This window comes from Urocitellus parryii, chromosome 3, assembly GCF_045843805.1.
Source record: "Urocitellus parryii isolate mUroPar1 chromosome 3, mUroPar1.hap1, whole genome shotgun sequence".
Classification (NCBI taxonomy): domain Eukaryota; kingdom Metazoa; phylum Chordata; class Mammalia; order Rodentia; family Sciuridae; genus Urocitellus; species Urocitellus parryii.
This window is the reverse complement of record NC_135533.1, coordinates 197,376,274-197,388,354: the sequence shown is the minus strand read 5'-3', so window position 1 is coordinate 197,388,354 and position 12,081 is coordinate 197,376,274. Positions and strand designations below refer to the sequence as shown.

The 12,081-nt window shown below is 35.6% G+C and overlaps 1 protein-coding gene across 1 annotated transcript in view; it reads left to right on the top strand.

Moving 5' to 3' along the window:
• Ulk4 (unc-51 like kinase 4) overlaps positions 1–12,081 on the top strand; it is a 539,981-nt gene that overhangs the window by 86,884 nt on the left and 441,016 nt on the right. The window contains 1 exon segment of the mRNA XM_077795670.1: positions 9,665–9,826. Coding sequence (XP_077651796.1) covers positions 9,665–9,826 — 162 coding nt within the window.

Below are 12,081 nucleotides of genomic sequence, written 5' to 3'. Positions count from 1 at the left end.
TAACCCAATGTCACTTGGTTGAAGTCTGTCCTGTCCCTATTGCTCTGCAGTGTCACCTGCATCCTATCAGTGTAAAGTCTCTTCCTGGGCCCTGCTTGGTTCTCTTGGCCTATGTTTGTGCCAGGCTATCAAAATTAATAGCTCTGAATTTTAGAGATTAAAAGACATACACAGGGGCTGGGATTGTGGCTCAGCGGTAGAGCATTTGCCTATCACGAGCGGGACCTGGGTTTGATCCTCAGCACCACTTAAAAATAAAGGCATTGTGTTATGTCCATCTACACCTAAAAAATAAATATTAAAAAAAAGACATACACAAGAATTTTTACTTTACCAAGATCATCTTTTTTCCCCAAGAGTTTCTTAGCTGTTTTTTTACTCCTTTTCATTTGCACGTAGAGAATCAACTTTTTGTGTTTGCCTGTTAAGATGTTGATTGAGAATATATCTGTAAATTAATTTGAGGAGAATTAGTTGATATTGGCATGAAATGGAAGGCATAGACAATGAAAATACTAACAATGACAGATTTTATTTAAAAGACGAATTAAGATGACACCTGATTGAAGTGTCTTTGAACTCTTCATCACAGTCAACTAATCTATTTATTACTCAAGTTAACTGTGGTATATGTCCAGCTTTTTTTACAGCTGAATATTTAATGGGAACATTAATATATTATGCCTTGACTGGAGGCAGAATAAGCAAAGTTTAATTAAGATCCTGCCCTGTCTTCATGTATTCATAAACAGAAATGTTATTTTTTAATCCCTACTTCTGTACCTGGCTTTTAACTAATTTGTTTTGAAACTTCATTAGCTTTATTTTTTTCTGGTGTGATTACTAAGCCATTTAAGACTATGAACTCTTGCTTTATCTAGTGTTAATGATAGCCTATTATTTTTGACATGTATTGTTATTTCACAGGTAGTCTCTAGCTCTAGTTTAAAATTTTTCCTTCATGTAGGGTTGTTTGAGATAGACTCCAACCACCTGAAAAAGTTTAATTTATCACCTTTGTCCCCACTTTGTTAAAGAGCAAAGATACATTACTTTATAGTCAAGATTGTGGTCTATTCCATTTTTCTCTTTAAAACTGTGGTTTTGTGGGGTATGGTGATGCATACCTGTAATCCCAGTTACTTAGGTGGCTAAGGCAGGAGGATTGCAAATTTGTGGCCAGCCTCAGCAATGAACAAGACCCTGTCTCAAAATAAAAAATACAGAACACCCCTGGAATCCATCCTCAGTACTAGGAAAAAAAAATATGATTTTTGTCTTATTCTAAAACTAGCCATTTCAACCATTAAGTGTACAGTTCTATGACACCGGTATATTCACATCATTGTGCTTTTTCTCTTGTTTTTACATCTACCGAGATATTCTTTGGCTTATTTCCTTTTTTTTTCCATTTAAAATCTAAATGTAATCTGTATAAAAAAAAACCTATAAAAGTTCAAGATGATGGATATGCTAGTTACCCCAATTTGATCATTACCCACTGTGTAATAGTTGTACTTCATAAAAATGTGCACAAAATTATGTGTCAAAATAAAATTGAGGACTGGGGTGTAACTCAGTGGTAGAGTACTTTGGCTTGCATGCATGAGACCCTGGGTTTCATCCTCAGCACCACAAAATGTGCCTCACTGAACATGAATTATTGATTCTTCTTTTAACCCCTTTTCCTTCTTTCTAATCTGATTTGGGACAAGAGCAGCATAGAAATTTTTATTGCTATGTAGACCTCTTAGAAAGGCAAAGTTACTTCTAAATAATAAATTACCATGTTCCTTATTCATAGAAAGCTAGCTTTGTCATGGGATATTTATAAGCATTATATGAATGAAAGGTTTTCTAGCCAAAAAAGTTGGAGCACATTGGGTTAAGCCAGGCTGGACATGCTCATTTGTTCTTAGTACTTTTGAGAGCCTTAACTTGTACATCTACTCAAGGATCTGTAGGATGAAGTATTTTCAGTTGTTTGGCCACATACCTTACCTTACTTATCCTGTGTCGTGTTGTAGGTTCTCTGTGGAGAGGAAGCTGTACCTTATTCAGAGAAAAAAATAAGCATGTTCAAATAATTTTCAGGAGCTTTTTTTTTTTTTTGGTGTGTGTGTGTGTGTCTAAGATATTATGACCTTATTTTCCAAATAGATCAATTTGCCCTATGGTCATGATTTGTGTAACTAACATGTGATAGAGGTATTAGATATTTTTGTTCTTGTTTGAGAGAAATGTTAAGATAGAAGTGGGTGAGAACCTTGTGATGGAACACACAAAAAATTGGGAGATCTGATCCAACTATTCAAAAGAGTGGCAGTGTGGAAGAAAGGCATTGATGGTGATTCTGACTCAGTCCCACAGCTGCTCTGGTATTTCAGAGACTTAGAACTGGGAGTCCACAGATGTGCCATTTTCTAGAGGTCTGGAACTGGCCAAGCCCAGGATTTCCTATTAAAGTGAAATAAAAGCAACTAAAACTAGTGCACAGGCCATGTGCTTCTGACTCAGGCCCTTGAGTCTCGGGACTTTCTCTTCCATTGTCTTGCCTTCCTGTGTGTATACAGTAGCAAAGAACCACCCCTCCTTGGGCTGATTGCTGTGTTGACCTCACAAATATTTGATATTGTATTTGAATGACATATGTTGTATATGTGTGTGGAATATGGAGGCTTGGAAATTTTTTTTTTTTTGGTATTTTTTTTTTTACCCCCTTGGGAAGTTAGCAGGTCACTCTACAACATAAAAGCTGAAAATAACTCCTAGAGAATTTCCACATGTTTAGAGGGGAAGAGTAATTTGTTTCTAATCAGCCATATAGCTTGAGTAGTTGTCTGTTTAATTATAGGTGCTAAACTGACACCTGGCATATGTTGTATTTAAAATGTGAGTTCATAACAAACTGGCTTAATTATTCATTTCTGAACAATAGCTTACTAGATAATTTTGATGTAACAAAATTCCTTTAAGAGGAAATTTAATTTTCATTTGTTAATTAGAGCTTTGTTCTTTTTGAGAGAACCAGTTTTTATATTAGACTATACTTGAATTAAAAAAATACTAGAAATGTTGTTATGTGTTCACAATATTTTAGGCACTAGTTATATAAGATAAGGAGAGAAATGAGTTAAAATTCTTATTTTTTGGCAAGTGCTGACATGTATAGTTGTGTATTTTTAATCATTACATTCTCTTTGTTCTTAAGAACTTTATGTACCAGGAGTGTCTGGGTTTTTCCTGGGGACTCTCAGTTCCCTTTTACCTTGTATGTGGAAAAGGTAGGCCATGTTCTTACAGTAAGATAATTTTTTAAACTTCTAGATATTGCTATGAACATAATTCAAAGTCATAATTTTCTAATGCAAAATGGTTTACCAGGTGTGGAGTTACCTATTGTGTTTTGAAGTGAACCTTTGAGGAGTCTATGTGGTAAACAGTTCTCAGGTAACACTGAACCGGGTAGACCAGCTTCCAGAGTCCATGGGGGTGAGGAGTTAATAGCATGTGAGCTTGTCGTTGCAAGCCTGAGGTAGTACCTTTTCTCCTTCTGCAGTGGGGGACATACAGGGAGGCTTCAGATTTTGGCTTTCCTGGATTTGTTATTGAAGAATGGGTGAAATACCAGCAGTGACACCTTTCAGGATTTACATGGGATGGGACACTGTATAAATTTTCATGTTCCTTTGACTCTTTTGCCCATGATATGCCTTGTACTCTTAAGAAGCAGAAAAGCAACAGACTTTCTTATGTAATACTTGCCCTTCTGGTTTTTCTTGTCATCATTTTGTTGCTATTTTTAGCTTAATGGTATTATGGTTAGAGAGAATAATGTATGCATACTTCCAGTCTTTTGGAATTTATTGAGATTTCCTTTTGAATTCTGTCAATAGTTGGTGATGTAGTTTTTTCTTATTAGGTTAAACTTGTTAACTTGTTTAGATAGAAGATAAATCTAGATCTTCTGTGCTGTTTTTTTTTTGTTTTGTTTTTGGTCTACTTATCAGGTAATAAGATGTCAATTTAAATTTTTCCTTTTGGTAGGTGTATTAGGGTTCTCTACAGGAACAGAATCAACAATATAAAATATATTGAGTGTATATGTATAATCATTGAGAGAGAGGATTTATTAGATTAGCTTACATGACCAGAAGCTGGGTAATCTCACAATGGCTGTCTGCTGGCCATAGAGCCGGAGGAACCTAGCTACTCAGTTTAAGAATCTGCAGTCTCAGAATAAAAGGGAACAATGATGCCTCCCCATTCTGGGACTAAAGGCCTGGAAAGTCACTGAGCAGAATCTGCTATGCAAGAATGAAGGAGCTGGATTTTGATGTCCTCAAGCAATTGCACCAGCAATCAATAACCTGTTCAAGAATGGAGCTTGTGTCTGCTGCTGCTTCTTCCTCCTTCCAACTTTTTGTTCTATACAAGTCTCCAACCTATTGGACTGTGCTGCCCATATTTAGGGTGGTTCTCTGCCTCAGTTTGCAGTCCCACATTCCAGTCATTCCTAGAAACTCCCTCAGTGAGACAGACACCCAAAAGCATCTTTAAATCTTAAAGAACTCTTAATCCATTTAAGTTGACAATTCAGATTAACCATCACAGTAGGGTTGCAATTTTAATCTTATTTCACTTTTATGCATTTTGGGTGTTATTACCCATATAGAAAAATTAGGTTCCCCCTTGGTAAGTTGTAATTTTTATCATTATGGTATGACCTTAAAAAATACCTAATAATGCTTTTGCCTGTGTTGTCTGGAATTAATAATAGAATAGCTATACTGGCTCTCTTTTCTTTGGGTTCTGTATAATGGGCATATCTTCTCCAGTCTTCCTTTTTCCTCCTTTCTTTGACTTTTAGATATCTCTTAGTGTTATTAAAGATTACTTTATAGTTATTTTTTCCTAATTATTTTATTCAATTTACATTTATTATAATTGTTGGCATAATTGTATTTATAGTAAGTACCATCTTATTATTCTATTTGTTTAGTATTTTATTTCATGTCTTTTGGTTTTAAAAAATTTATTTTAATCTGTTTCACTTTTGAAATGTATTTTTTCTGGGTATGCAGTTGTAGGCTGATGGTAACTTTCAATTATTGATTAAAGATGGAATTTCATTGTCTTCTGGCCACAGTTGTTGCTGCTAAAAAGTCAGCTATCAGAGCAACCATTGCTGTTCTGAAGCTGATACTCTGCAAATCAAATGAGGGCTGACTGTGTGTTTCATTTCCTGTGGGTTTGTCCTCAACCCCTAACTAACTCGGTTCAATAGGGAGTCACAGAGATGGTGGAGCTATTTCTTTTTCTTTCTTTTTTTATTACTGGGGATTAAATGTGGGGTCTCTGTACATGCTAGGCAAGCACTCTACCACTGAACCACACCTCCCAGCCCTTTAAAAAAAAAATTCTCATTTTGAAACAGGGTTTTGCTAAGTTGCCCAGGCTAATCTCAAACAGGTGATCCTCTGAGTAGTTGGTCAACGGTGTCTGGTGGGGGTTCCTTCTTGTTTACATGTATTGTACTCAGTTGTGGCCACTGCTGACTACTTGTGTTTGGGCCTGGGCTGGGGAGTCTTCATTGTATTTCCTACTTGTGAAGGACTTCAGCTTTGCCCTCACTCCTCTTGTTCACCTTGTCAGAGAAATAATTTTGGTACAAATACCAGGTTGAGTACCTCTGGGCACTACACAATCACTGGCTTAAGAATTTGGTGCTAGTTTGTAGATGTTTTAAAGAAACTTCATTCTATTACATCTGTCATTTTTGGTTGCTTTCAGAGAGGTAGTGTCGCTAGGTTTCTTGCCCACTATATTGTAAGAAATGAAAAATCTTATGTTCTTTAAGGTTCGGAGAGTTACTAAAGCTATACTAAACTATGTAAAATAACTGCAGGTACCTTGAAACCTTTAGAGGGAAGACCATAGTTTTACTAAATCTATGAAAGTAAAAATAATGTCAATATTTTAGATGTTAATTTTGGCTCTCTTTATTGGAAAAGTAGGCATGTAATTAAAACTGGCAGCAAAGCTTTCTTTTTTAAGATTGCATACAATACATTATATCTATTTCACACCATGCAACAGTACAGCTTTTCATTAGTAACCCTGATATTTTTCTAATAATCATAGTTTTTATTCTCACGACATTATGAAAAGAAGGCTTTGATTAAATGATAATTTAGTCTAGTTGGCCCTTCCAAAGAGTTAATAAGCAGAAAATAGCACTAGTCTTATTGCTTGTGTTACGTCCCACAAGGGATTCCAGAGGGACTAGGACAGCTTATTTCAGGCAGTCACACACTGAATTGGCCTGACAGCCTCCGAGTTTATGGAGCACTGAGATGACTCTGGACCTCTTTGCAACCTAGGTGCTAAAATAGTTGTGGTTTTCTAGGGCTAGGAATGAATCCTCTAGGAATTGACTGACAATTGTGATACAAAGTATATGTGAAGGTTCCCCCATAAATAGCATCTTTCCTTCCCACATTTGGGGAGAAGGTTTATAGAACCTTATGTAGAAGTAAAAGCAAAAGAAAGAACAGAACAAAGTATCCAGAACAAAATGTCATCTTCATATATGATGTAATGAGGTCATAGATTCTGAGGGCAAATGGACTTCCTTATATTATATTAAACCGCCACATGAGGGCAGCTTAGTACCTCCCAGTTAGAGCAACCTTCTCCTAGTGTTTTAAGTACACATTATATGAGAAGACAACTCGAGTATGAGTGGGTCTACCCCCAACGAGAACAAGTAAACTGAGCACTTAGGCACATCCATTTCACTTTTTTTTTTCCAAATTTGCTAAACGGGCAACATATTTTTCTTAAGTGCAGTGAATAAAGGAACAGAGGGAGGCTACAAGTGGCCTTTATTCTGTTTGCATGGTAGGAAATAAATTGTGAGGAAGCATTCTCTCTAGTACTCTTGAAATATGCCAGAAGTTTGAGGAAATCAAAGTACATTGTAATTTTCTGTTCTGGCAATCAAAAGTTCATACGGTATGCTACTAGTAGTAATGAGAAGAAAAATTAACACTTATAGAGAACATGGTACTTTCCATGATCTGGATTGTTAAGGCAATCAGATGGCACAAACACTTATCAAACTGCCTCATTTTATCTTCGTTTTATAGATAGGGAAGCTGAGGCACAGAGATGAATGTGCCTGAATCATATAGCTGGTAGAATGCAAAGCCATGACTTAGACTGAAATATCACTGAATAGTTTCTCTTTTAAATTTTTTTTTTGTAGTTGTACATGGACAGAATGCCTTTATTTTTATGCTGTGCTAAGGATTGAACCCCCCAGTGCTTCACACATGCTAGGCAAGTACTCTGCCACTGAGCTACAGCCTCAGGCCTCTTTTTGTTTTTACACAAAAAAAGACATATTAAAGTAATGCACACATACTGTAACAATCCAGACAGTGTAAAATATGGGTGAAGTAGCATTGGTAGACTCCTTTTCCTGTGACCTACACCTGTTAGAATCATCATTATCAGTGTTGCTATTTTTCTATGCTTTTCCTTTGGTTGTGTATATTTTAAACAAATGTGGGATTATATTATACATATAATTCTCCATTCAGTATTTTAAATTAAAATATACAATGAAATAGTATGCTTAGATATTTAATATTAGTGTTTTATAAATTTTCTCCCAGACTGAGAAACTGTGAGGCTTAATGTTGTCATTTTGAGCAGAAATTTGAAATTATGAAGTTTAAAATATATATATTTCATTCTTAGTGCCTCTTTGTCCTAAAAAGCTTTGCCTACTCAAGATAGTGTATTCTTATGATCTCTTGTAGAAGTTTTGTGGTTTTAAACTGTTATTGTTTGTTGAAGTTTGTCATTCATCACAGTCATTTCCGAGTATGGAGTTTGCTGAGATGCTTTTTATGGTCCATAGCATGACCTAATCTGGTACTGTTTTGTGTGATCTTGGAAAAGTGTGTTCTTTTGTTGAGCAGAGTGCTTGGTGAATGTGAAGCTTGGTTGGTAGTGTTAGCTGTGTCTTGGCAACTGTGGACAATGCTGCAGTGAACATGGGAGAGAAGACATCTGTGATACTGACCTCAGTTCCTTTGGTTATGAGATTTCCAAATCAAATGGTAGTTCTACTTTTAGTTTTTTGAGGAACCTCCATGGTGTTTCCCAAAATGCCTAAACTAATTTACAATGCTTCCAACAGTCTACAAGGGTTCACTTTCCCCACATCCTTGCCAACAGGTATGATTTTTATCTTTTTGCTAATAGCCAATTTTAACAGATATGGAATTACATCTCATTGTGGTTTTAATTTCCATTTTTCTGATAATTAGAACTTTTGAGCACTTTTTTATATATCTATTGGCCATTTTATTTATTTATTTATTTGAGAAATACCTACTCGAGTCCTTTGCCCATGTTTTTAATAGGGTTATTTGTTTTCTTGTTGAGTGGTCTGAGTTCCTTATGTGTTGTTGATATAAGCTCTGTAGCCAATGTATGATTTATAATTATTTTCTCCCAATCGGTGTGTTTTCTCTTCACTGTATTAATTGTTGCCTTTGCTGTGCAGAAGATTTTATTGGATGTGATCCCATTTTCTGTTTTTCATTGATTGTGTTTATGGGATCATATCCAAGAAATATTCTTCCTTGATCAATGTCATAGGAGTTTTTCCTGTTTTTTTCCTAGTAGTTTATAATTTCAAGTTTTATATTTAAGTGTTTAATTCATGCTGAGTTGATTTCTTTATATAAGGATTAAGGTAAAGGTCTACTTTTATTCTTCTGTATTTGTATATCCAGTTTTCCCAGTACTGTTTATTGAAAAGACACTTTCCTTTCCCCATTGTATGTTGTTGGCATTTTTGTCAAAAATCGGTTGGCAGTGAATGTATAGGTTTATTTCTGGGCTTTATTGTTTTCTGTTGGTGAGTAGACCTGTTTTCATGCTATATTGACTATAGTTTTGTAGTACATTTTGAGATCTGGTAGTCTGAAACCTCCAAATTTTCTTTTGTTCAAGATTTATTCATCTATTTTGGGGTCTTTTCTGGTTACATAAGAATGGGATCTGATTTTTTCTATTTCTTTGAAAAATGATATTCAAATTTTGATAGGAATATTATTTGTGGATCTCGTTGCGAAGTGTGGACATTTAAACAATATTCTTCCAATCCATGAACACAGAATACTTTCCATTTATTTGTGTCATCTTCAATTTCTTTTATCTGGGTTTTATAGTTTTCAGTAAACAGATATTTTACTTTCTTGGTTAAATTTACTCCTAAGTATATTTTTTTCTTCATTGTAAATGAGATTATTTTTCAGATAGTTTCAGATGTATAAAAATAATACTGATAGGGGCTGGGGTTGGGTGTAACTCAGTGGTAGAGTGTTGCCTAGTGTGTGTAAGACCCTAGGTTCAATCCCTAGCACTACCCTCTTACACCTCGAAAAGATAAATGCTACTGATTTTTATGTTTATTTTTGTATCCTGCAATTTTACTGAATTTATCAGTTCTAACAGTTTTTGGTATTAACTTTGGTTTTGAGAGATATTATTATTGGGTAGAGATTTGTCTGAAGAAATGACATGCATGTATTCCTACTACTAAATAATAGTCTCTGGATTTCTCCTTGTTTGATGTCCCTAGGAAGAACGTGTTGTGAATCACATGGCTGCAAAGATTATTGAGAATGTCTGCACAACTTTTTCAGCTCAGGCGCAGGGCTTCATTACAGGAGAAGTTGGACCTGTTTTATGGTACCTATTCAGACATTCCACCGTTGATTCTCTTAGGATAACAGCAATTTCGGTAAGATGGAACATCTTTCGAGGACATATCTTTAAATGCCAAGTTTGAAGACATGTGCCAGAGTAAGAGTAAACTTAATTAGTAGAAAACAGAAATCTCAGAGGAATAGTTGGTGATAGCAATAATTTGATTTTTCTTTTTTCCTGAAGTGGGATTTTAAGAATGGGAGCTGGAAAACCTTGGGGGCTATGAGGAAATTCCGGTAGGCCTTTGTTGGACTATGACAGACAGCATTTTAAAAGCTGTTTGGAGGTGATAGTGGAAAACTGTGGCAATAGGGCACAGGATTTGGTTTGTCATAGTTTTAGTGTTTTCTGCTTTTTCTTGTTAGTACCCTCACTCAGATTTTGTGTTAAAAGATTTTATCTTATGTGGTTCAGAAAAGCTAATTTTAATGTTCAGGCATCTGTGGTCTGACTTCTTATGTTTTTATTAGTTGTCTGCTCTTTTGTGCACATGCTTATATAATAAAGGACAATTATGTATGAAGATGTGTTTGCACGGTTTTATCAATTTAATACTCTGAACAAATGCAAGCCTTTTTCATAGGATTTATGTAAGTACTCTTTTTGGTTACCAGTCTCATCTGGCTTTGAACATTATGTGGCACTCTTACTGTACTTCTCTTGTCAGCTTCTCTGTGACAGTTTCATACTTTCTTTCCTTAAACTTCTAATCCCACATTTCATCCTGTGTCCTCACTAAATGAAGTGTCCTTACTGCTCAGAGGAAAATGGGGACATCTGCTGGAAATTATTCGTTCTCCATACCTGTTGACCTGTTTATATGTACACCTCTCAATTCTTTCCCTCATAGTATAATTGATGAGCTGTCCTTGCTCCTGTCAGGTACAAACTTCTTCATGTTTCTCCAAATCATCTTCTTGGTTCCTCCTTGGGAAATTCATATCTATGGCGACTTTTGTTCTTTTCCCAAGTCTTGAATTTTTCTTCTTCACAGATACATGTAGTTGGGATTCAAGTATTATTTAATCTGTGCCCCTTCCCCTTAAAGCAAAAACAAACATAGCAAAAAGTACCTTCACAAACACACTCTTCACAAACATATGACTTTAGAGTTTCTGCACTGTACTGTTGTTCCTTTCTGGCCCGTGTTTCCTCGTCGGTATCTGGTAACTATCTTAAATGTTTCTGAACCTGATCTTGGGTCACCAATGACTTTCATGTTGCTGAAACTTGTGGATGTTTATTATTTCTTTTCAGTTCTTATATCACCTATGTAATCTTGAAGATCAAGGGCGAAAATGCTGCTCTTTGAATATCGTTAAGAACGGGTATATATTATCCATTTACCCCCCCCCCCCACACACATTCTCTCCAGCAGAAACATGTTTTAAAAATTTAAAAGAAAACAACTCATTTTTCTATTAATCATGGGGAAACTATCAGAAGGAGTTGGAGTACACTAGTGAATTTCCTCAAGGCATCTTTGAACTATAGTTTATGGGGTTTATGTTAGCTTTTCATCTTTATATTCAGTATCGTTTCTTTTCTTGGCCAAGTTTTTCCAGTTGTTCCCACCAAATTTTCATATCTTCTATCCCTTCCTTTCTTCATCTGAGGTATCAAGCTTGATTTTTTTCATCTTGTGCTTCTTATACTGTTCTTAACATTCCTTTGAATCTAATGACATTGAGATTTTGCCAATGGTCCCAACAGTGTCTTCTTTACTTTTCTGCTCCAGGATCCTATTCAAGTTCATATGTTGTATTTTGTTTTCATAGCTCTTTAGTCTCTACAGTCTGAAGCAGTTCTTCAGACTGTGTCTTTCGTGACATTTATAATTTTAAGAAGTGTACGGCTTTTATTTGTAGCATGAGGCCCCGTTTCAGTCTATCTGGAGTTTCCTCATTATACCTCCATAGCATCCTTCAGTGGCTCCTAACTGTTCAGCTGCCACATGATGAACATTCATTTGTATCATTTCTTTTACACCAGGGATTGCTAAATACTTTCTATAACAGACCAGATAATAAATGTTATGAGTTTTTTCCCCACATGCAGTCCCTAATGCATGTTTTTGTTTTGTATTCAATAGTCCTTTAAAAATGTAAAAACCACATTTTGTACTATTCATGAACTATATAAAAACAGGCCTTAAGTGTTAGTTGGTATTCTGTTTCAAGGCACCACTGCCCCTTCTCCCATGTGTGTGCATGTGTGTATATTTGTATCTATATCATTATGGACTCCTGGATTGCCACAATTTTCAGTACATTATAATGTAATACTCCT